At 38.0% G+C, this 25482-nt stretch overlaps 4 protein-coding genes across 4 annotated transcripts in view; 2 read left to right on the top strand and 2 right to left on the bottom strand.

Annotated features, from left to right (window-relative positions):
* LOC146458658 (uncharacterized) overlaps positions 1-25482 on the bottom strand; it is a 199860-nt gene that overhangs the window by 91620 nt on the left and 82758 nt on the right. The window lies entirely within an intron of this gene.
* LOC146458660 (uncharacterized) overlaps positions 1-25482 on the bottom strand; it is a 113845-nt gene that overhangs the window by 64367 nt on the left and 23996 nt on the right. The window lies entirely within an intron of this gene.
* Positions 3345-4682, top strand: LOC146458663 (uncharacterized). Its single transcript, XM_085090541.1, has one exon. It carries the CDS (start codon positions 3744-3746, stop codon positions 4359-4361), a length of 618 nt encoding a protein of 205 aa, XP_084946667.1. The 5' UTR covers positions 3345-3743; the 3' UTR covers positions 4362-4682.
* On the top strand, positions 13043-17583 carry LOC146458664 (uncharacterized). The gene has a single exon (XM_085090514.1). The coding sequence runs from the start codon at positions 13043-13045 to the stop codon at positions 13946-13948; it is 906 nt and encodes a 301-aa protein (XP_084946640.1). The 3' UTR covers positions 13949-17583.

Here is a 25482-nt window from a genome sequence, read left to right on the forward strand (position 1 = left end):
TAAAATGAGAAAGAGAATGATGTTTCTCGTTGTGCGGGTGTAGTGTGTTTTCCTACGGTGGATTCCTTTAATCGACACACATCTTTGCCAAGAAAAAAACAAAAATTTTGGAAGAGGGAAGCGAATAGTTATTTGTACGTCAAGTTTAAAATATTGTAGTTTCTAATTGAAACAGAAGTATTTACCTAAACTCGGGGATAATGATCCTTCCGACATTTACGTCACTGAAATCATCTCCAAATCCAGTTTCTTCCTCAGATGTCACATCATCAGATCCTATTTCAAACTCTTCTTCAGGCTCCATCTCAGTCTCGCGCTCAGATGTGACCTTGATCTCTTCGTCGGATTCGATGTCAATCTCTTCTTCTTCACTCTCACTCTCATCTGTTAAAGTGGTCGGAATTCATGAGACGCACTACTAGCAATGCGCTATTTACACAGTAAAACTTACAGCTGTAACTACGAAAACAAGTTAAGAGTAGTACCAGGTTTGAATTTTTTAGTTATTAAACATTCACCATGCCAAGTTTCAAGCTCGGACTCGCAACGCTTCCCTCAGAGAAAATCGAAGAACTTTTGCAATGTGTTCGGCTCAAATAACACCAGATTTAACTACAAACTGGAAGCTAATTAACTCGAATTAGGCCAAAATCCAAAAAAATAAACTTCAGTCGTGTTAATTTGTCACTTGACGTTAAAAAACTTTCATCACCATGTAGAATAAGCCTATCCTGAGGTTTTTGTTATCCTGGAAAAGCAAATTGGAGCTGGATATCCCGCCATGTTTACCACGGTTAGTTATTCACCTTGCCGACTTCCCTAATTGCAAACTGTTGTCGACAAGTATTGCTTACATTTGGGCTTACATTTCAAAGGAAACAAATGCTGTGAATTGTTAGGGGTTTTAATTAAAGTCTTAGAGAAATGTCTTAACTCGTGAGGACACGAAATAAGCTTACATATTAAGCCATACAGTGTATTTTACTTGACCGAGATGAAAATACAGTAAAAACCCGCGTGTAAGAACCTAGAAAATTGAGAACCTCCTGGCAGAAATTTGCTACTTTAATACCCCAAAATATAAGAACCTATTTAGCCAAAAAAATTCCAATAGGTTCTTATATGCGGGGTTAAACTATTTTTTGTATAATATTTTACCAAAAAGGTTGTCTTTAGAGATCAAAAAATTGCACAGTGAAACTAAAAATGCACAATGTATGTTAAATGTGAACTGTTGTTATAAAACAATTCGGCTACAATTAAAAGAATGTATCATTTGTATGTAATCTTGGTCTTGGTTTAAGTGTTCCATGCCTGTATCATCTTGAAACTGGTTTGTTCTTGATTATAAGCATTTATTCTATAAAATACTGTAACAGTTTATAATGAAGAACAAACCATATATTATACTACAGTATTTTCTACTCCGTAAAAATTAAGAACCTAATTAAGAACCTACTTAGCCTAAAATGCCAGAAATATAAGAACCTGTTTTGGCAAACTCTAAAAAGGTAGGTTCTTACACGCGGGTTTTACTGTACCTGTGAGCAAGCGCTTAAAGTCGTACGCTTGTAATTTGAAAAGGAAGATAAATTACACATAAACAAACAATTTGCCAATTCCTCAAGACGTCAGGATGTCAAGAGATTTATTCATGGATAACTATCCCAGTTCAGGGAAAAAGAAACGCCTGTTTTATAGCGACTGACAAAATGTTGATAGTGAAGAGAAGGGGAGAGGAGGTTGAGGGGAAGGGTGCGCGTTAATAAGACCGATACCAGTAAAGGAATTAAGACATAGGGACACGATCAAAATGATAAAGACGATGACGATGATGGCGTTAATGACTATGATGACAGCGATGACAACGATTACGAAGAGGTTTGCGATTCGATTGTCACAATAACAATAACTAAGATGATGATGATGATGATGATGATGATGATGATGATGATGATGATGATAATGATGACGACGACGATCATAATGATCTTGTTTAGAACAGTGATGAAAGCGGTAAAGATAAGCGTAAAGTAGAAAATGATGATTATGACTACACGTAAACATGTAAACAATGCTGTGGAAATTAAAGACGAGAAGGAAGACGAGAAAGTATAATTAGCAGAATTTTGTTATTTTTGCATGTAGATTTAACAAAGAAATGTACGTATTTACCTGTTGATCCTAACATGGCTCCCGGCTTTGTCCCGGTTTCTTCCTCAGTTGCAATTTGAAATCCTTCATAGAACCACAGTCTTTCTTCTTCATACTCGCCCCTTGCATCTCTGTTTTCATCCTCGTCACCAAGCAGTTCCATTATGGTATCGATGATTTCTTTATTATATTCAGTGAAGCCAAACTGAGAGGACGCTTTCTCTTCTTTCCAGAAACGCTTACAAAACGTTAAGGCATCGCGCCTAAATGATTTTCTCTCCTGCCGAATTTTTTCTTTCTCTTTTTTCTTACCGTAAGAAAAGAAAGTTTCTTTTTTGTCTGAAAGTCGATCACACATATCATTCACACCCTTGATGATCTTCTTCCAAACTACACTGTGGTTCCCGGGATCGAGCAATTTCTCCATTTCCCATGCTTTGCGAAACAGATCTAAAGCTTTTTTAAACTCTCTTAAGTTTGCCTGAATCACGCCTAGTTGAAAAATGCTTCGCACCGTATCGGGATGATTTCCAAGCCGTTTATTTCTTATGTAATATGCCTTCTCTGCTAATTCACCAGCTTCTGTGAACTTTTTTTGACGAACATAAACATTGGCAAGATTCCTGCAGAACAGTGCTTCATCTTCGTATCCTGTAATTTTGAGTTCTTCTAGAAGTCTTAGTGCATCTTTGTAACATTCAACAGCCTTGTCATATTCTCCTTGATCCTCGTACACAATGCCAATTTGATTTTTGTACACTGGCATGTCATAGTGATGCTCAGAACCCTCCGACAATTGCTCTCGCATGTTCAGTGCTTTTGTGTAGTACTCAAGAGCTTTCTGTAGTTTGTCAAGACCATGATAGCAGTTTCCCATAGCATTGTAGCACCTGGCAAGGTTGGTATCAACTTTCAGCAGCTCTTCTGTGAGGTCTAAGGACGACTGCAGGCATTCTAGTGCTTTCTTGAAATCTCTGCTTTGGCAATGGATTTCCCCTTCAAAGTACTTGAGAAGTCCTTGAGTCAGCTTGAACGATTCCGTGGTTTGATCATGAACTTTTCCTAGTGAAGAAGCTGCTTGTTGTAATACTTTAAAAGCTTTACGAGGGCCGCCATCTTCTAAAACCTGCCGAGCTTCCCAGCATCGTAACTGAGCTCGGAATAGAGAACCTGCACAGAGACAAAAACAAGCAAACTTACCACAATGAACCATTTTTAGTGTAGCTCGTATAACGAATTTAAGTGTGCCAAAAATCGTCAGAGTAACTGTTAAAAGAACGCAGTAGGTGCCAACATTACCGTAACCGAGAGTATCCCATTTGTATATGAAATCGCATTAAGGCCGAGAATAATTAAGGATTCAGGGGCACCGATCGAGAAAATTAATGAAATTGGAAGATTGAGGCGGATAATACAAACTGCGGCCTCGATCAGTTAGCAGCATCTTTCGAAAACCGAGCCCAATATTTGCTCAAACTACTTCACATTTTAAACTCTAGCTAATTTAGAACTAAACTAAACAAAGTGATGGCGGCGTGAGGATTGCTTCGATAGCCGGCCGCCTTTTTCACTAATCATTTGCGCAACGCATGGCTGAAATTCTTTCTGGCTACATCAGAAAACTCAGAAACAGATCCTCAACAAGCTCCGACGAGAAAATTTCTATTTCCCCTGACGCGAAAAAACTGAAGGACGCCAAAATCGGCGACCTTGGCAGCGAAGCAGCATATGAGTTGAGCGAAGACGTGATGGAGGCTCTTAATAAGATTGAATCTATCTCTGAACAACTGAAGTCAATATTGGAAAGGCTAAACAAGCTCGACACTATCGAGAATTCAGTTAAAAGCATCGAAGCCAATCTAGCGAATCTTAAAGCTCGAACTGCTAAACTTGAGCAATTTGAATTAACGGCAGCGAACGATAAAAAGGACTTGAAACAATCATGCATCTTTAATGGCGACAGCTGCAAAGAAATTCAGGATCGGATGGATGAAAATAACACAAAAATAAACTCGCTGCTGGAAAGCGAAAAGATGCTCCGCGATCAAATGAACGAACTCAGGTTTAAAAACCTCTATCTTGAAGCATATTCCAGACGAGAAGATATTAAATTCTTTTCCATCCCCGAGGAAGATGATGAGAACACCGAGGAAACGTTAAGAAACTTCATGGAAGACGACCTTGGATACAGAAATGCCCGCACATGAGTTGAAATACAGCGTGTACATCGACTCCCCGGAAGACGCAGCGACTCTGGTCCGCGGCCAATAATTGCTAGGTTCCTTCGGTATAAAGATGCAGAAGATATTTTTTTCGCTGGAAAGGCGCCTTTAAGGGACCGAGTACCAGATGTTTCAGGATCTTCCACAAGAAATAATCAAACGCAGGAGAGAGCAGATGCCAACATTCAAGAAAGCACAGAGAAACGGTATGAGGGTTTCTTTTAGTAAGAGTCAACCTGACAAGCTTTTTATAGATGGCAAATTCTGGCGTTATGGAAAACTGCTAGAAACAAGTGATCAAGCAAATGAGTAAGATAACTGTGTTGCAACATTGTATCTGTACTATAACATTATCCTGTTAAGCGGCCTGGCGAGCAACTCTTCTTCATTCAGTGATTGCAGAGCCTTGTTTTGTGCTTTCAAGTCATTAAGACCGAAGACCGAAGACCAATGAGTTTTTTTAAAAAGGTTTTCTCTGTTTTTGCGTCGCTTTCAGTCTCCGGTTTTTGTATGTGTTTACCTTTTTTCCCTTTATTTTAATTGCAAGCTTATCTTTCCTTTATTCTTGTCATCAAAACTTCACTCATGAAAATTATCGATATATGAGCGTAACCTTATTTACATTTCAACCAAAGCAGTATTCAAATTACCAACCAACAGAGATAACACCTTCACATTTTAACAAAAGAGCAGTGCTGAGGAATGTCGCTTTTATCACTTGCTTTCAAATGGAAAAGAAATCAATGTTATTACAATAGCTTCTCTTAACGTGCGGGACCTTGGGAATGAAAAAAAGAAGAGAAACCTTCAACTGGTTGCGTTCCAAACACTTTTCCATCTATTTGCTACAAGAAATCCACTGTTCTGAAAAAGCAAAAGATGTATGGGCCACAGAATGGGGCTAAAAAAGCCTTTTTAGCACCACGTTAAGTACTAAAGTAGGTATAGGCATCCTATTCAACAACAATTTCGAACTTCAAATCATGAAAAATTACCTTCATCCCGCGGGACGATATATAATATGGGATTTAATGGCAAATGGAAAACTCGTAACCCTGGTAGATGTTTACGCCTCAAATGAAGATGATCCAGATTTCTTTAAAACTGTTGCTGAATACATTGAAGACTTTCAAAAGGACGAAGTAGTAATTGGAGGTGATTTTAATCTTGTTTTAAACGTAGAGAAAGATAAGAAAGATGGCCTTCCCAGAACGCATAAAAATGTAAGAAAAACGGTGTGCGAGATTGCCGAACAATTTGATTTTGTTGACGCTTGGAGACTTTTGAATCTAGATACTAGCAGATACACTTGGCGCCGAAAGCAACCAGAGGTTCATTGCAGACTAGATTTTTTCCTGGTCTCCCAAAGCTTCATGGGTAATGTTGTCTCAGCCGATATCGTACCAGGTTTTAAAACAGATCACTCCTTGATAACACTGAACATATCATTGCATACAAATCCAAGGGGTCGTGGTTTTTGGAAGCTAAATGGATCGTTATTAAGTAATACTGACTATATTGACATGATTAAACAAGCTATCGAGCAGACAAAAGAAAAATATACAGACGATAATTTAGTTAACCCTTCTCTTCTTTGGGAAATGATCAAAATGAAAGTTCGAAAGAAATCCGTCAGTTACGCGATTGGGAAAAAACGCAAAGAGATTGATAAAGAACATATTTTAGAAAAAAGTGCAACACTTGAGAAAGAATTAGGCTTGCCATCGATCACGACACAGTACAAAAATATCTTAATAGAAAAATTGGAAATGTACAGAAAAGAATTAGAAGAATTTGTATGTTGGCGTACTCAAGGGGCGATTCTAAGATGAAAAGCAAGATGGTATAATGAAGGTGAAAAAATTCAAAGTACTTTCTTAACCTTGAAAAGAGGCATTGTAAACTTAGCACTATAAGTCAACTCCAAGTCAACGAGAACGAATTTGTCACCTCTGATACTGGAATCCTAGAAGAATGTGAAACTTTCTATAAAACCCTTTACACATCTCAGGGAAACACAATATCTCCAGATAGAGAATTCTTTCAACTCGAGAATGACACACATCTTGATTATCACAAAGCCGCGAGCTGTGAAGGTTTTTTAACTGAAGAGGTATGCCTAGAAGCCTTAAAAGATATGGATTCAGAAAAAACACCCGGGACTGATGGTTTGCCTGCCGAGTTTTATTAAACCTTTTGGGACGAGTTAGCTCCTAGTTTGATTAGTGCCCTTAACTACGCTTACGATCAGGGGGACTCTTTCAATATCACAGAGACGAGGCATCATCAAACTTATACCAAAAAAGGACGCTGATCCACACTTTATTAAAAACTGGCGTCCTTTAACTCTCCCGAACTGTGAACTTAAAATAGCTACGAAAGCCATTGCTAATCGAATAAAGAAGGTTATTCCAAAACCTTTTAACAATGATCAGACGGGCTTTCTAAAAGGCAGATTTATTGGAGAAATATTAGACTGATTGATAGTATCATGAACTATGCAGCAGAACAGCACATCCCTGGGTTGTTACTATTTATTGATTTCCAAAAAGCGTTTGACTCACTCGAGTGGTCATTTGTCGATTGTACGCTTGAATGCTTTGGATTCAGCCCCTCTTTGACAACTTGGATCGAACGTTTTATAACAACATTGAAAGCTGCGTTTTAAACAATGGATGGTCAAGTAAATTCTTTAAGTTACAAAGTGGTGTTCGACAAGGCTGCCCTTTGTCGCCATACCTATTCATACTTTCAGTTGAAGTCCTAGGAAAGGCTATCAGAGCTAATACTAACATTAAAGGAATCACCGTGAATAATACAGAAATAAAATTAAGCCAATACGCGGACGACACAACCCTGATCCCTAACGGTAACCAAGACTCCTTATCCGCGGCCCTTGATACAACTAATAACTTCGGTAAATCTTCTGGTCTCAAACTTAATGACAAGAAAACTGAAGCACTATGGATTGGATCAATGGAGGGTAAGAAAGAAAAACTCTCCCCCGAAAAGAGTTTTAAATGGCCTGAGAATAAAATCAAAGTCCTTGGCGTATGGATTTCTACTGACCCAGCTGTCACTTTAAATATGATTATACAGAAAAGGTGGACAAGATAAGAAATATTCTGAGCTTTTGGGAATACCGAGGTTTAACTTTAATTGGCAAAATTCAGGTTATCAAGAGTCTAGTCTTATCTCAACTCACTTACACCTTTCGTGGTAAACCAGAGTTTTATTAATGAGATCAATGACATTTTTTTATAGATTTCTTTGGAACAATAAGGGTGATAAGATTAAACGAACCGTGTTGATAAATGAGTACGAGAATGGCGGTCTAAAAATGGTTGACTTATCTTTTTTTAACAAATCGTTAAAAACTACTTGGATTAGAAAGTGTCTGGATACTTCGAACCACGGAAAATGGAAAGAAATTTATATTGTCTTCCTTGAGCTCGAAAAACATGGCGGCAGCCTTATCTTTAAGGGCAATTTAAACAAGACTGATTCCCTCAAGACTTTTCCAGTAAAGAACAACTTCACGAAAGAACTGTTAGAAATTTGGTCGGAGGTCAATTTTGAAGGTGTTATAAAAACAAAACAAGTTTCTTGAACAACCTTTATGGTATAACTCCCTAATAAAAATTGATAACAAGTCAATTTATGAGAAAGAACTCTTTTTGCGCGGAATTTCAAAAGTCAAAGATTTAATGAAAGAACCTTGCAAGTTTCTTTGTTTCAAAGACTTTACAGAATTACATAAAATACAAATAAACCTCTTGAAATTTTGTGGACTTATATCCGCCCTTCATGTCTTTATAATAAAAATTTCCCAAATGAATCTGCAACTGTTTCGGTTAAACCGGATTCTTTCCTTACCTCATTTCTTAAAAGCTCTAAAGGTAATAAAATAGTTTACAAGAAACGGTCTTGTCTCTCTTAAAAGCTATGCACCAGAGAAAAGCCAACTGAAACGGAACACCATCGTTTCCTAGGAAGGTTGTAAGGCTGACTGGAAAGCAGCTTACACCTTGGCATCCAAGGGCACTAAAAGTTCGACCCTCATTAACTTTCAATACAGATTCTTGCACCGAATTCTTCCTACTAACTTTTTTCTAACAAAAATTGGTATCAAACAACACCCACAATGCTCTTTTTGCAGTAAAGCTCCTGAAAATATTATTCATCTTTTCTGGTATTGTCCAAAAGTTAGTTTTTTCTGGACGGTTCTGACTGTTAAACTTCTTGAATGTGAACTTATACCCCACAACTATTTGAAAGACATCGCAGTTTTTTTGGGACTTAAGCCGGACACAACAAAGTTTGCTCTTCAATTGAATTTCTGTTTTCTAATTGCCAGACATTACATATGGCGCTGCAAAACCAGTAACAAGGTCCCTCAGCTAAATATGTTTTTGGCGGTCCTCAAGTCCCAATTTAAAATTGAATCCTACAAACAAGCTCCTACTTCGAAGAATTGGGATCCTTTAGTGCCCCTCTTCAACAATTATTGTTAGTTTCTCTGACAAGCCGTTAACAAATTAGTATGCTTTTCCCAATTGGCCTCCTTGCTTTTGAGAAGCTATTGTTTTAATTTACAGCTTTCATTAATTTGCTTCCAACTTCGTTCTTGGCACTGCCCACTACTGTGTTTTTGATTTTCCCATTTACTAAAAGAGAAGTGTCTACTGCTAAAATCTGTCATCTGACAGGTTATTACTTCATCACCATTTTCTTAAATGTATATGTTTTACTATCACGACTATTATTAGCAATTATTCCATGAGCGCGCGTTGGATATGAGATGATAGCTAGCCAACGAGGCGCGAAGCGCCGAGTTGGCTATAACCAATCTTCCATCCAACAAGCGCGCATGGAATAATTGTTTTATTAATTCTCCGCGTTTGGGTTTTGCGGTTGAAGTTTACTGAATTTTCCTACTGATTTCTACCGGAAGTTGCTTTGCATCATGGGTTAAAAATTTGGGGGAACTAGTCCCAATCTCCCTTTCCGAAATACACGCGCGGACAAAATGGCGGCTATTTGTTTACGATCTCCGCCACGCAAGAATATACACCCATTTATGAAGCTCAAGTTGGAACCCTGGATTTCTTATTCCATCAGTTTGGTGAAGACAATTATCCAGTACCTATATTTGAAACTTAGTTGTATAAATGACTCGCTAAAAAGACAAAATCCGACTTCATGTAGTTTTGTTCGTAGAGACGAGTTGCGAGCTATTTTGACTCTGTTATAACTGGGTCTAAACTGCCGCTAAAACTATGAAAACAATCTCTTCTCGTTTGTGAGACTATTTAATAAGGAGAGAAACTGGTAATAAAGTCAATAAAGAAACAGTAACACATCTGGCCTGGTCAAGTTTAATATTTGTACATTTCCACGTGTGCGTGCAATGGTTACTCGCCGGTGATTTACTTACATTGAATTGGCATCCTTTCACCATCATACCAGAGCTTACCAGGGCAAAGTAAACATTTACGTCCACTAATGTATCGTTCAATTTTACGACATTGTAGATACATAGATGTATTCAAAAGATTTTTACATTTCACTGTTTGATAGCCCATACAAATTTCCCCTCAAGACAAAAAATGTTTCGCGTGTTAACCACGCAATGTTGCGCGGCTCCAAAATCCACGCCATCGCCCTCAGCTTTAGTCGACTTCCCTTATCTGCTGTTCATGCTGTTTAAATGTTACCATGCCGAAAGCTTTTATTTGTAACGCATGTGAAAAGGATTATGACACTGCAAGAGGGTTGCGAAAACATCACAAAAAATATCCAAGCCACAAAGAAAATGCTAATAACGAGAAACCATTGCAAGCTGTTGCAGCTGTCAACAATTTCTTGGACGTTTCTTCGAGCCACCGTGCTGCGAGACTGAAGGAACTTTTAAAACATTTAACAACAGATGAGTTTTCAAAAATAATTCTACCAAGCGTTGCAAAGCAGGTGCCTACTTCTGCTTATCTGCTTTCGAAAAGCCAGCACGCCGACCTGGAAGGTCAAGTTAAAAACTTATCCACACTCACTCCTTTATTCGTTAAAACAACCGCCCATTTCTACGCTTCTTTCCTCGTCACACAATTACATCGCACTACCCAGGAAATATAATGGAAAACCAACCAACAAAGAATGGCTCAACTTTATTGATGACTTGAATCTGCCTGTAAATAATTGTCAACAATCTACACTTCCAGGTTTAAATGTCTGCACTGGCCAGCCCGAAATCAGTCAAACACAACAAAAGGCTCAGCTCATTGAATCCATTCTCTCACACAATAATGGGGAGCTTTTCAAACATATACTCATGCCTATCGTCCTGAAGCAGAACTTCAGTCATTTTGTCAAGTTTGCAGCTGGACTAGTGAGCAATTTTAACATTGGCCAGCTCAAGTACCAAAACATTGTCAGAAATGAACTCGGTAAAGAACTTGAGACAGTGTTTGGTGTAAATATTATGGTTCCAAAGGATGACATGTGCGAAAAGCTCAAGGAAGACAAACAATCCCTTCAAGAAAAACTGTTGTTAGACTTTAGTGAACACAATGGTGTTTTAGCTGGACATACAAATGTAAAGAAAACAGTGGAATGGTTACTCAGTAAAGATTCAATGAAAAACACAATTCTTGCCCCCAATGGGAAGTTAATTCTCTATCATTATATTGATGCCTTTCCATGGATGCAATGGAGTAAATTTTTCAATGGAGAAACTGCTATAAGGATTAAACTGGTAGAGCCGCAAAATCTGTTAAGTTCCATCGTGACATTGTGCTCTTGGTTGGGCCCTGATGACTACAACCATGTTAGCAACCTTGGAAAGGAAACTCTTCGACAGCTGTCCACCTTGAAGACTGTCTATCACCCACATCTCAAAAAAGACATTCAAATTTGTGTCCGTGGGGTTGCAGATGGTTGCCAGCGACGATCAATCACTGGAACTTCTTCTGCCAGCTCCACATATCCTATACCCGAGTCAACAGAACACCAAAAGCAACTTGGAGACATGAGCATCATCTGTAACCAACCTATTTGGAGAGAACAAATGACAGAAAGAGCAGAAGAAGATTATGCAACCTGGCTAGGAAAGCGAGTGGACAACACTGAAAACAGGTAACTTTGAATTTAAAAAAATAATAATTACAGCGCGGACACTCGAACCATGAACGGTCAAGACATTTTTTCGCCTTTTTTTCAAATGCTGTAATGATATTGTTATAAACATGGCTAGCATGAAATAAACCTGTAAATAAATTTTAACACAAAATTATCATCATTTGTGGCAGGCGAGAATATGCAAAGACACATCTTGGACAAAATGGACACTCTAATGCATCCCATCTTGATCTCGAGGATTTTTACCCTGCCATGTTACACCAAGCTTCAAGAGCTACTGAAACAATAGCACGGAGAATTGGCCAAGTAGCTGATGCCCTCCAACTTAGCAAGAAACAGTGGTTTCTGCAATTGCAGAAAGTTGCACGTAAAGTTTGCTTGAAAAGCTATGATGTGACATTCGATGAAAGTGGTGTCTTAGCTTTTTATGAAAGAGCTGAGGAACTTTTGGGTAATGTTGGTTTTAGTTCTTTGATTACTCAAATATTGGTCTGCTTTTGCAGTGGTTTAAAGAAAGTTTTCCATAGGCTTTTAAACACTCCAAAGGAGCTAACCAGAGACCAGTATGAATGTCATGCTAGAGTACTTCTGGGGTTTCAATTTGTGTTGATATTTGGCACTCAGTCTTTCACTGCTACCATCAAGGAACTTGTAGCATACACTGGATTTTATATTGAGAAAGCTCTCAAAGATGCCACCCTGGTTGGACTGCCTTTGTGCCTACACAACTTTAATGATGGCATAATGGAAACTAAACACAAGTATGCAAAACAAGGAAATTATAGATACAGTGGTGGGCTCACGGGAGAAACTGGTCGGCAAGACTATCAGAAGCGTGTACTTACCCAGCAGTTCTATCATGAGTGGACCTCGGTTGAGAACAAAGAGAAGAAAGATTTGAGTTACTCTTCAGACATCAAAGTCAAGAAACGCGAAGGGACCAAGTTACCCATGCATCTACAAAGAAAGAAAATGGTGAGACAATAAAAATAAAAATGTATGCAAATAATAAAAATATGTAATCACCATTACAGGATTTCAGCTAGCAATGGTGCCCAGTTAAAAGCGTAGTAATAGATCACTAAATATATTTTCTGTTTGATTACTTATGCTTGGTTGAAAATTGCAATTTTCAATTGTTTTTTTTTTTCTGGGAACTGAATTGGTACATGAAAAAGAAGATCACAAAAATGTATCAAGAAGAATGAGCTACACGTGTGCTTTTGGTTTTTATCCTGCTTACTCAGTACTTAACATTTTTTTTCAAACAGCACATTCCTTTTCAAGAAACTCAAGGCCAAAAGAAATCATCTACATCACAGGCAGCTGTTGAAAGTAAGGTAAGCTAACTACTCAGGACTAATTTTGTAAAAAATATATAATAATAATTTTAAGCTACAAAAAATATCAGCTTGGATCCTGGTTTATTTTTGGGGAGCTCGAGGTAAATAAATAAGAAATAAAAGCAATATATTTTAACCTCGATAAGTAGAGCACAACATCCCACAATTTTACAAAGATAAACTCACCTTATGATTAATTTATTTCAGGAAATAGATGCAAGTGAAGACGTTCCAGATGTGTGTGATTCGTTCCCTCAACAGCCTGGAGTCGATGAAATAAACAAGCTTAAAGACAATTTTCTAATGTCAGCGAAAGCAGTTTTTCCCTCGGCGAGTCCAACGGAGATCACGATTGAAAATGCAACAAAGTTCGCCTCCACAGTAAATCACGGTTCAGTTAATACTCCTGCTCACTTAAACAGCGTGAAATCAACTCCTCAAGGCATAAATATCCAAAGATCCGATCCAAGGGTTTCCCACGAGTTGTTTACGCTCAAGGTTAACACCAGCAAGCCACAACAGCCGGGTGCGTTTGTCCTCGAACACACGCAGAAATCATCTCTAATTCGGAAAAAAGCCGTTGTTCCATTCAATTCCATCTTGGGAATGGTGGTAGACGAAAGAAAAATAACAATGGATATTTCCGAACCGCCAAAGACATTCGTCAAACGGAAAGACGAGTCTGGCGCAATGTCCACCTCGTGGTCTGAACAACTTGGAGATTTCTCACTCTCTGGAAACGGTCCTGAAAACAGCAACACTCGCGTTGAAATTCAATTTGAGCGAAGCAATAGCTTTCATTCATTAATTCAGTCCGATGTCTATCCTCAAAACGCAATCAGTGGAGGCATACTGCTAGCTTACCAAACCACATCTCGCGCGAAATTACTTGAACCAGAGGCGTTCCTTCCAGTCGCAAACGACGCGAAGACAGTTCGTGCTGCGCAGCTCGCCGTGTTAGACCTTTTAAAACAAGCCGAACGAACCAGCGATGTCATCTGGCTAATAAGGATGTTCCAGGGAATCCAGCTAGAATTTAAGAAACGCCTCAGGGACAGAATGCCCGGTGATCCTCTTCTTGAGAAGGAAGAATAATCTGGAGTCAAGCTAATCGAGTGAGCACGGTGTCTAAACTCAATACTTTTCCGATTCATTTAAATATGAATCAAGTCAGTTTCAGCGTGTAAAATAAGTTCGACAAACGTAATTTAGTATCTCGGAAAGTTTTTAGAGTACAGAAAAATTGTAACTGGAAAACGAAAGCGACAGACATCCAAACATAGTCGATAATCTAGCTCTTTGCGTTCTCTGAAGCACACGAAACACACGCAAAACGCTCGAATGAAATGGACCCCCTGGTCTGTTTGCGAGTCGTGCGCTGATTGGTTCAAATTTGATGAGCTGTCAAATAGAAATTTTAAGTAAAAACCGGATGTTGAGGCAACTTCCGACCAAAGCACGAAACTTAAATGATCACATGACACGCGCAGCTCTTTGCAAACGAAGTTGAATGAAAAATCGAAAGCGAAGAAGATTGGACACAGTCGGACATCTCAAATTCAAGAAACGTTTATATGTCCGAGTTACCACCTTTCTGAGACAAGCATTCAAGTGCTTTTGAAGTTCCAGCTCATCGAGAAGCGTAATGGTTGTGCACATTTGAGCAAATGTTTTGCTGTGTGGTGCCGAGCGAAGGAAGGGATCAAGGACGGCTTTTTTTTATGCTGAACTGAATTCCTCGCAGACGTTTTAAAACACTTAAGGCAAGTCCAAGTGTACGAGGTACAACCTCACTAAGCCAAGCATTCAGTGCAAGTTTTTAAACTTCAAGCTTATCGAGAAGCGTAAGAGCTGTGCACGTTTGTGCAAAGGTTTTGCCGAGCGACGGAAACGAACATTATGGCCGCCGCTCGTACGGATTTCATAGATGAACTTTTGTAACTGGAGTCTACGTAAATGCGTAGAAACATAAAGGCAGGTATCAAGCTCTTCTTGAAAAAATTCTTCGATCGGTTTTAATCTCTTACCGCCAGGATTTGCAAGCCATCCTGAAATTTTTGAACGTTGTTGTTGTTTATAAGTTTATGTGATCTAAATCGTAAAATCGTGCAATTTTTCTGATTTTAAAGGAAACTTCAGAGATACGTACCATTAAATAGTGTCATACCGAACTTTGTGGCTTTTATTGTTGTTATATTGAGATGGCATTGTTTGGTATTTCTTCCTTTTCTTCTTTTTTTTTTTTTTCTACATTTCTCCGAAGAAACTTTCGCTTCGCGCCGAAAAAAAAAATTATCTTAGCGACATCTGAGGCATCCGTCTTCCATATATGGTCAAACTAAGGTATATGAGCTGATAACCGGGATTTAGTGAACCAATCAGGACGCTAGAAATGCAATATCCGAGGCTGAGTATTGTTATTATTATTATTATTATTATTATTATTATTATTATTATTATTATTATTATATCTATTTTTTTGTTATTTTTATTTTTTTTGTGTATTTGTAGCTATAATTAGTGTATTGTAAAAGATTATGTAATGTTGTACGGTTTGTTGATTTGTCAATAAAGTTTATTAAAAAAGGAAAAAAAAATTCTATTGTAATGTACTGAGATTTTGCCTTTGTAGATTGTGGAATCTTGTCAATCCCTTCCCGCTGCAGCTAACTAAACAGTCAGCAAATGGCCTGACTTCACATCAACACGAATAAATCTGTCTGTAGAAATGCCTTATTCCAATGGTTACAAAGCTAACAGAGCCAACGGTTTATCAGATGTTTTCGTCTTCACGGCAACCTCTGTTCATTGTAAACATTGTGTAAAACATTGTAGAGGAAAATTAGGGGTGGGCCTTCAAAAAAAATTGCGACAAGAAGGGGGGCCCCCAAAAGTGTTTCGTCTGATGAGGAGTGGGCCTTAAAAAAAATTGCGACAAGAATGGGGGGCCCCAAAAGTGTTTCGTCTGATGAGGAGTGGGCCTTGAAAAAAATTGGGACAAGAAGGCGTGGCCCCAAAAGTGTTCCGTCTGATGAGGAGTGGGCCTTAAAAAAAATTTGCGACAAAAAGGGGGGGCCTCAAAAGTGTTTCGTCTGATGAGGAGTGGGCCTTAAAAATGCCTTACATGCTAAACTTTACAAATTGGCTTTAAATTGAATGAGTCGTGCTCATTTTGTTCATCTCCGCGAGAAACGCTACGTCATATCTGCATCCTTTCTTGATAGATTTCTGGCGTGACTTCGAAGTATTCTGGCACCAACTTTTAAAGGAAAACATTCCACTTTCGTTGCAAGATGTTTTAGTTGGAATGATACGACAAAACTCCCCTTCTGCTAAGCTTCTAAACTAACTTATTGTGATTGGGAAATAATTGTACTTGTGGGATTGTAGAAGAAGTCAAGTTCTTCAGAATATATATGGATTTAAAAAGAAACTTGCTTTAAAATATGAAACGGAAAAATATATAAGTCTGCATAGTAAAAAAACAAAGGATTTCTTTGAAGCTGAATGGATAGTGTCGCCTCTTGCACATGCTTATTTATTTAAAGGTTTTAATATGCATTCACTTTCTGTATGTAATTAATACATTATTTACATTATATTTTGTAAACATTTCTAATCTGTTTGAATTTCTTAATTTTTTTTTTTGGTTACCATCTAGTGTTAGTGATATTGTTTTTTTTTAGTGTTGTAATAATCTCAGTGTTAATTAGTTGTATTATATTATTAGTATTGGTAATATTAGTTGTAACATTATAATAATGTAGGTTAAAGTAACTTATTTGCTGTATTAATAATTTTTATCAATTTGTTTCATAAAGAATTATATATATTAAAAAAAAATGTTCTGAGTTCAATAATATACCCGTGAAGAATAAATGAATATGAGATATTGATATTAAATACATTTGTAACATGTATATGCACTGCGGATGAAAGGTTAAATAGAAGGAAAGGTTCTCGCAGTTATATACGCAACCAGACTGTTGCGAAAAACCTGAAAAAGCCTAAATGTTTTTCAGGTTTTTCGCAACAGTCTGGTTGCGTGTATAACTGCAAGAACCTTTCCTTCTATTTAATCTTTCATCCGCAGTGCATATACATGTTACAAACGTCTTTCATATTTAATATCTCATATTCATTTATTCTTCACAGGTATATTATGAACTCAGAACATGACCAGCTCCCAGTTGGCTCGATAGCTCAGTTGGTAGAGCACTGCACCGGCATCACAGAGGTCATGGGTTCAAATCCCGTTCAAGCCTGAATTTTTTTTTCAGGTTTTTCGCAACAGTCTGGTTGCGTATATAACTGCGAGAACCTTTCCTTCTATTTAATCTTTCATCCACAGTGCATATACATGTTACACACCTATTTCATATTTAAAACTGAATTTAATTCAACAGACTTATTTTTTTCAATTTCCAGTATTACTATCAACAACAAAATGCACTCTGTGAATAGATACTAGCTAGACTGCTTTACTGAAATCAGCTACCAGTCCACACCTGTGATATAAAGACACAGATCTTACTAATATAATCGTATTGCGTTCACATTAGGTCCTGAAATTAATTTCACACTCCTAAAAATCTAATTTATGATCCACACTGTTGAAATTTTGCTTAAATAACAACTATGCCATCCCTCGTGAGTAGTCGTACGTGTATGATTACTGTTGGGTTAAGTCAGCACTTCACCCATTGATGCCGCTTTAACAACTCATATTATGGTATTAGTGAGAAAGAATATCATACCTGACTGTCCATCATCTTCACACATGTCAGCCCAGGAATGAAACAGCTTTTTCTGTTTTGCATTGGAAAGCATAGCATTGAAGAGGGATGCAATCAAGGCATTCTCACGAAATTCACCAGGTACACTGAAAAACTCGGGCAGCAAGATGACTTCAATTGCAAACTCATAGTTTGGCCGGTCATTTGAAAACAGACTGAATGCCTTGACATAGTCAGTCTCTATGTATCCAGCAATTCTTTTCATCCTTGACATGAAGTGGTGATAAAATCGTTCCTTTGCTCTGGTGTAAGAGTCAGTAAATTTTGCATCATCCTTAATGCTGCCAGCATACTTTCTAAGGAGTGGATGAATGTCATACCTCAACTCCTTTGCTTCACGATTAACAACAGAAATGATGGCACTGGTTACTAGGCCCTCAAGTTGTGCTACAGCCTCTGGATGGCTGATGTTCAGAACTTTTGCTGCAGTAGAAGCAGTAAAGGGGCCACAAAACAGAGAAATTGACACAGCTGCTGCTTTCAGGCTGTCAGATGGCAGGGTATTGAACATTTCTTCAATCACAGATGTTTCGTCTTCATCAACTCCTTCTTTTTCCAAATCAAATGCTTTTTCTTCAGCATCCTCCACTGATTTGGACTGCACTGGAACAGCTGCAGCCTTCCCTTTTGAAGCCATAAGTTTATCAAGTTCATCCACCAGATCACTGGGAGCTTTTCTACCCTGCATCAAAATAGCTTCAATACCTTTGAGTAGCAGTGGTTTTCCTTTGCATGCGGCAAGTAGTTTCTCCTTCTGCTGAGTACCAACATCAGATGTCTCCTTAGAAAGCAGGATTTTCTCTGAAAAGGAATCTTTCAGAGGCTTCAGTTCATAATCTGACACCTTTTTTACATCCTGCAATTGAGTTCTTGACGTCAGAAGGATGCTTAAACCTTTAACTTTGCTACTGTCATCTACATGTGAAAGCTTCCCCAGAAACATCATAAAAGCTGTCTTTAACTTTTTGCCTTCTTTCCCCTCTCCAGCAGTGAACTGCTCTACATTGTCCAGTAGAAAGAGAACACGCTTGCCCTTGCTCTCTTCTCCAATGTGCTCATGAATTTTGTCAACAACATTGTTCAAGCTTACGTGGCCAACTGGAACAGAAAGTTCAAGGGTATTCAAGATATTAAGATATATTGCCCTCGTGTCTTTAGTCTCCCTTAAATCAAACACATAAGCCTTTCCTCGCCATTTTCCACAAATCGCTTTGGCAAGCGTTGTCTTTCCTACTCCAGCCGAGCCGTACAAGTTGACGACCAGTGGCTGCTCTGTTTCAAGTCTTTTCCTAATATTCTTTAAATCGTCGCTCCTTCCCTGCAATTCCTTCTCCGGATCAGCTTGAGGTGGAAGAGAGTCCTTGAAACTGTCAATCGTGTTACTGATGTCTTTTTCTTTTTTTGACTTCGTCGCGACAAACTCTTTGACAAGAGTTAGTTTCGTGTTCGACACATAACCAAGCTTGTACAAAAGGTTCAAACATGACAAGAGATCTTGATTATCTAGCGAACTAAACTGCTCTCCATAAATCCTTTTAGAAGACTTCACAACATCTTCCGATTCCACTGGAGAAAACTTCGAAGATATGTCTCTGAAAAGGCGATTCATCAAACGATTTATCACAAATGAAGACGCCATGTTTGATTTTGCAGCTGACCGAATTACTGGGGCGCAAGACGGAAGTACTTAGTCTTTTGCGGTTAGGCCACATGGTCACGCGATGTCCTGGTGAGTCACGAATGCCTTTTGAGCTCACGCGACGAAAGAAAAGTTTGGGGGTGGGGGGGGGGGGGGGTGGCATGTATTTTACCTGTAAGAATGTTTGAAGGTATGATGTTGCCAGACGATACGCCATAAACGTGGACGCAGTTTTGAATTGCGATCAACTCTCAGTGGCTATCTCAGATTAGTATAAATCTACTAGTGTTCTATCACGAATGCCGTTCTCTGATTGGCTACGCTACTCGCTATCTATTCTGTCATAGATAGTGAGTAGCGGTTTTCATCAAATTAAAATGGCGGCCGCCTCGCCGCATTTTCGAAGTGTCTGCGATGAGGATATAGATAATTCACTCGTTTAGTTTTGAACGACTAGTAGATTTATACTAAAACAATTAGATTATTCGCTCTCGATTTCTACGCTATCACGCGATAGAAATCTCGAGATTATAATCTAATTGTTAAATATCGTACCCCTATAAATCACACCGTGAACCGTCAAAGTAATAAAAATAGTTGGGCCACTTAGTCACGCGATGTCCTGGTGAGTCACGAATGCTCTTTGAGCTCACGCGAGGAAGAAAAATATGAAAATGAGAAAAAGTAGGTGGGCAGGTGTTTAACCTGTTAACTGATGTTTGACAATACGATACGATAACGAAAACGCAGTTTTCAAATTGGAATCAACACTCAGTGACATTTTGTCTCAGAAAATCGTGCCCCTATAAATCACACCAAAAATTTACATTAAAATAAATAAATTAACAAGAAAGTAAGTAATGAAAAACTTTTTTTACAAGGATTTGTCTCGGTTGGTTAAACTTGTAAAAATAATAATTGTAATTGACACTGAGACGGCAATACAACTAATCGGTGAACTTAATTGGTCTTGCGCTGGAGTTTGAACGCATCTACTCTTGAAATTGAAGTTCTGTCGAAGGCCAAGAACGGTGAATTGTTGAAGAGTTGAGTAAATGATGATGACCGTGATGGTTCGACTAAAGGAAGAAATAACATAAATAATTAGCAGGAAAAAAGATAAGAAATAACAACTTACAAACTGCGTACTTACAAATTTTTTCCAGAACACAGCCAAAAAATGAATCAAGCGTATAAGGATGAGAAGTCTTGTGAAAATCGATCTGACGAAGAGCGTTGACAACGAGAAAATTATAATGAGTGGTAGAGGCGCCAAAAACCTTAAGTACAAGCAAAGGTGACTAAAATATGCAGCGCTGGGGGAATGCGTGATAAGCATAATAAGCAAGAAAAATCTAAAGTGAAAGGAATGTTCACGTTTGAATCGTACAATAATAAGTGTGCAAGGAGCCCATCGCTGTGTTGCTGTTACCAAAAAACTCATCAAATAAAAGTAAGTAAGAAATCACTTTTGTTACCAAGGCCAGCACTAAAATAATGCAATTTTACCAGTAACCCATGCATCAGCTCCACAGCATTTTATTACAAGATACAAAAAATAATAATTAGATTATGATGTCATTAATTGTAAAAAGGATCATTTTTAAAGCTACGGTCGTTAAAAATGTTAAAAACGTTAAAAAAAATTTCGTAAAAATGTTAAATGATTTCAATTTCCGCATGGGGAGAACTGGCTTATCTCACTCTTAAAAAGCAGTCACGGTTAAGGGGGGACTTAACCTAAACATCATTTTTCCGCCACTTGACATGGCTTTACTGAAAATATCTCGTTTATGTTTCAAGCAATCCAAAAACTCTATGCTCATAACGTGAATCTATGTTATGGGGTGTTTTGTTTTAATTTTTTGGGTGATTTTTGGGTATATTTGGGAGGAGGTATATTGAAAATATTAGTGAAGTTTTAAAATTAGAAATTGTAGTTAATAATTAATAGACGGACACCAAGTTAGTTCACTAGCAGCCTGGGGTAATCTTGCGTGGGTATCAACTGTCTGTTAGCCACGGTTCCAAAACTCATTTTCTTTCTTCCATCCCTTCTTAAAACCTCTTCAAATTTCATTCAAATTTAGGTTAAGTCCCCCCTTAAGGTTCTCTCTAGTTAACTTTAAAAAATAAGCAACCTGTCCATGTTATAAACTATATTGACACGATATTACGGCTTTATTGTCGCGATCCTGTGGGGGTGGGTCTTCTAATTGACCTGAGACGACTTTATTTTTCGCTGATGTCGTCTTAAAATGACAGTTTCTACTTGGCTCAAAAACTGTCAAGTAAGCATAGCAGAACGGCACTTAAATGGGTTCGGCGCGCACAGGTCAAAATTTTAATCTGTGAAATGAACATACGACATTGGATGGTGTTGTTTATTTCTTTTCATTTAAGTTTACCAAGCTTCTGACACTGTTCAAGGAACGCTAATGATATTTGTTTTGTGGAGAACATTTACCACATACAGCGGATACAACTTACCCTTGAAGGTAAGCGAAAAATTCAATGAAGAGAAATTTACTTAAAATACTTTTTCTTTAGAGTGAAAACGGCCACGGTAAATAACAATGAGTTTAAATTCCAATTAACTATGGCCTTTTCAAAGCAAAAGGATCTGATTTATTTGGACTTCTCCCCTTTTCAGCCGCTTTGAGATGCTTTCGATTTGCTCAAAGTTTTTTGTTTAAATTAGTATCATCCACAATGTTGAAATTTTCACCTTCGCGACCCTCCAGAAAATACCTTCTCAAGCCTTTTCGAATAGGCTGTCAACGTTGCTGGCTCATATTCTTCGCCGAAAGTTTCTTTTCTGGTGTCTCTTTTCTCTAGAGCAAAGTGCTTTAAGATCTCTGCTGCGTTTTCTTTCATACTGTTCAGGTCTGTCAATTTGGTATCCCTGTCGTAGCGCCGAACGGGAGACTCGGTAATTTTTACAGTATTCTTCGCCTCAAAATCGAATTTATTTTATCCATGGCGAACCAGGGGGATCTTCTTATTGCGCTGAGGCGACTTTTTTTTGCGATAATACCGTATCAAAATGACGGTTTCTGATAGGCTCAAAAAACTGTCATGTAAGCATGGCAGCACGACACTTAAATGGGTTTGGCGCGCACAGATCAAAATGTTACCTCTGTGAATGAACATGTGATGTTGGATGGTGTTGTTTATTTCTTTTCATTTGATTTTACAAAGCTTCTGACACTGTTCAAGAAACGCTTATAATATTTGTTTTTGCGCCTCTCCAGAAGATACCTTCTCAAGCCATTTCGGTAGGTTGTCCAAGTTGCTGGCTTATATTCTTCGCCGAAAGTTTCTTTTCTGGTGCCTGTTATCTCTAGAAAAATGTGTGCTTCAAGAGCTCTGCTGCGTTGTCTTTCATGGTTCCGGTCTGTCAATTTGATCTTCTTGTCTTAGCTAAAATTTCTCTTTCAACCAGCGCACGATTTGTACTTTATCCGTTTACTCTCTCCAGCAAAATGTTTGTATCACGATAAAAAAAAAAAAAATTCCCGCGCCCCTGTGGGTTAGGGGGAAGAGACGGCTGACATTTCAGACTACTTGAGGAGACAAGTTCTGGCCATCGTTTCAAACATTTTCAACATTTTGCGCTCACTGGCATGAATATCCGTCGCTTCCACCAAATTTCGTAAACAGTCATTTTACGAGTGTAATAACAACAACAACAACTACTTTTATTTAAAACAAGGTGGGTCTAAAGCTAATTAAATATAGCTTATGGGGCCGTGTAATAAGTAATTGAAAAATTATTAAAATTGAGCGTGGTTAGTAAAAGGTGAAATATGTATAATAAAAGAAATCAACAGAATTAATTAATAACTAATAAAAAACGAAATCGCTGTCAATTCGGGGACAAACCATTTGTGGTGACTCTTCACTAAAGTTCAGATTTCTGATGGCGTGAGACTTTTTTGCCCTTTTGGTATAATCCCTGCATGGCGCTGACGGCGGATGGTTCTAAAAGATTCCATCAGTACAATGGATCCTATGTAAGAAATAGAGTTTTTCATGAAATAAGTTTCAAAACGTCGTATGCTAACACGATGTTGATGAGGGAGGTCATGCTTGGTCTCTTTTCTTTGGATTATGTGCTCCAAGCATGGTGGAGTTAGGCGGTTGTAGATATTATAAATAAAGGTGGCTATTTTGACCTTATAAGTGACAAATAAAGAGTCCCCATTAGCTGTTTTTCTTACATCCTCAGAGGGCATGTCGCGAGGGAGATTATATATGGCTCTAGCGGCCCTACAATGTATAGATTCCAAATAATTAAATTTTTATTTAAAGTTTTTATTTGTACAACCCCCTTCCTCCCCCCCCCCCCCCCCCTAAATTGATAGCGCATATGTAACCGAGGGTAAAATGACTTTAAAAATAGATCTAAAAGCGAATTCCTGGGTAGAAAGGGGCTGCGTTTGATCAGATTGAGCTTGTTAGCGAACCCTTTCTTGAGCTCTGATATGTGTTTTGTCCACGTAAGCTTGTTGTCAATGGTCACACCTAACAGCTTAGAGAACCATTAAGCCGGCCAAGGTTTAGCATAAAAATCTTTTAATGGCGAGTGCCTGTGAAACAGGTAATGTTTAAACTAATTAGAGATTATCGAGCGAAAGGTTAAAAAGAATTTAGTTTATAAGGAGAAATTACATAGTTTAGCTAAAAGCCGTCGAATTGAACAGATTTCGTTCACAGATCAGTGCCAATTTTCCAACATCGGTCAGAAGTAAATTTCTCGATTATTTCTTTTTGCCGAAAAGCTTACTGCTTCCTATGGCGGCTGTTGGCTTCCTGCTTCCAAAAGAATTACACGTAAGACTCGAGATTAATGTTCATTCGTTTATTAGTTGTTAATTTCTATGCATGGTCATCCAAGGGACAAGAAACTGCTGTCAACGCGTGCTTCTCTGTTTTCAAACTCTTTTAATTTAATTTTTTTTTTTTTAGTTGGCAGGATAAATTCCCTCAACATCAAACTAGCAACTTTAACATCACAATAAGCTAATAACTCGCAAAATGCTTCCGGCAGAACTTAAGAACTGAAGAGGTGAAACACTGAAAACAACTAGCAGACAAACGACAAGTTTTCATGCATGTCCGCGGGAGTGAAAACAAATATTAAGCTAAGATGACAGAAGAGATTTTTTACCTTATTTTGAAGTACATATCTTAAGCTCTGAGTGTGCAAATGACAGTTTTCATTACGTAAACACCAATGAAATGAGTTCGGTTAAGTAATTAAAAAATCTTTTGTATTTCTCCCTCCAAGTAACAAACTTTTATCCTTATAAAAAGTTTCGATGTCACGCGAAGTCTATTGTGACACTGAAATTACAGTAGCTCTTGTTATCTGGGCATACAATTACTTCTCACAGTAGTTGACTAACTTGGGAATTTTCAGTGTTCGCTAACTTACGCTTATTGTAAGGGACGTCAACAGTTATTTTACACAAATTAAAAAAAAACTTGTGGATAATCATCGCAGACATCAATGTTCTTAAATCTAGTCATGATCTTTCGTTCCCCATTTTCAACTAGGCTGAGAATAACAACATAAATCTACTAAAAAATGTCAACCTTACAAATGTATAAAATTTGTTTATTTCTAGATTGAAAGATTCTGAGATGTAGTCATCAGTTATACGTCTGTTGGATAATCACAAACTATGAATTGTTACTAAATGTGGCTGACCAAGACCTATACGCTCTAGCATTTAAACACTTGTGACACACCCTTTGTAACAAGTGAAACCCTGTTTTAGTTCTCAAATATTTTAGATAAAGATATTTGTAATTCGATTTCTTTCCTCCTTTAAATATAGCCTAAAACATATACCGTAAATTTGTAACGTGTTATCGTCATTTATAACCTTAAGCCTGGTTTCCATAGACACGTAACAACTACGATGTTTCCGATTCTATTTTCCATATGCGTGGTTGCTTTACCCAACCTCATCTTATGACATCTTGGAAAAGGGCGCGAAAAACGCCGTAACGTTTGCGTTGGACTGTGCCATCGCTTTGCAGGCCTCCAATTTTGCTCTGGATGCCACTTCCTTCCAAGCATTGGCCTTTTTACTCCGGTCTTTACAATCCTTAGATTTCCTGTCATTTATGGCGGAGTATTCCCTTATAACATTCATTAAATTCACACTGATTGACGAGTATCC

This window comes from Pavona decussata, unplaced genomic scaffold (genome assembly GCF_977016875.1).
Source record: "Pavona decussata unplaced genomic scaffold, jaPavDecu1.1 SCAFFOLD_232, whole genome shotgun sequence".
In the NCBI taxonomy this organism is placed as follows: domain Eukaryota; kingdom Metazoa; phylum Cnidaria; class Anthozoa; order Scleractinia; family Agariciidae; genus Pavona; species Pavona decussata.

What these genes read in the sequence shown, in the direction of transcription:
- LOC146458663 (XM_085090541.1), top strand. Translation starts at nt 3,744, where the DNA reads ATGGCTGAAATTCTTTCTGGCTACATCAGAAAACTCAGAAACAGATCC.
- LOC146458664 (XM_085090514.1), top strand. Translation starts at nt 13,043, where the DNA reads ATGATTAATTTATTTCAGGAAATAGATGCAAGTGAAGACGTTCCAGAT.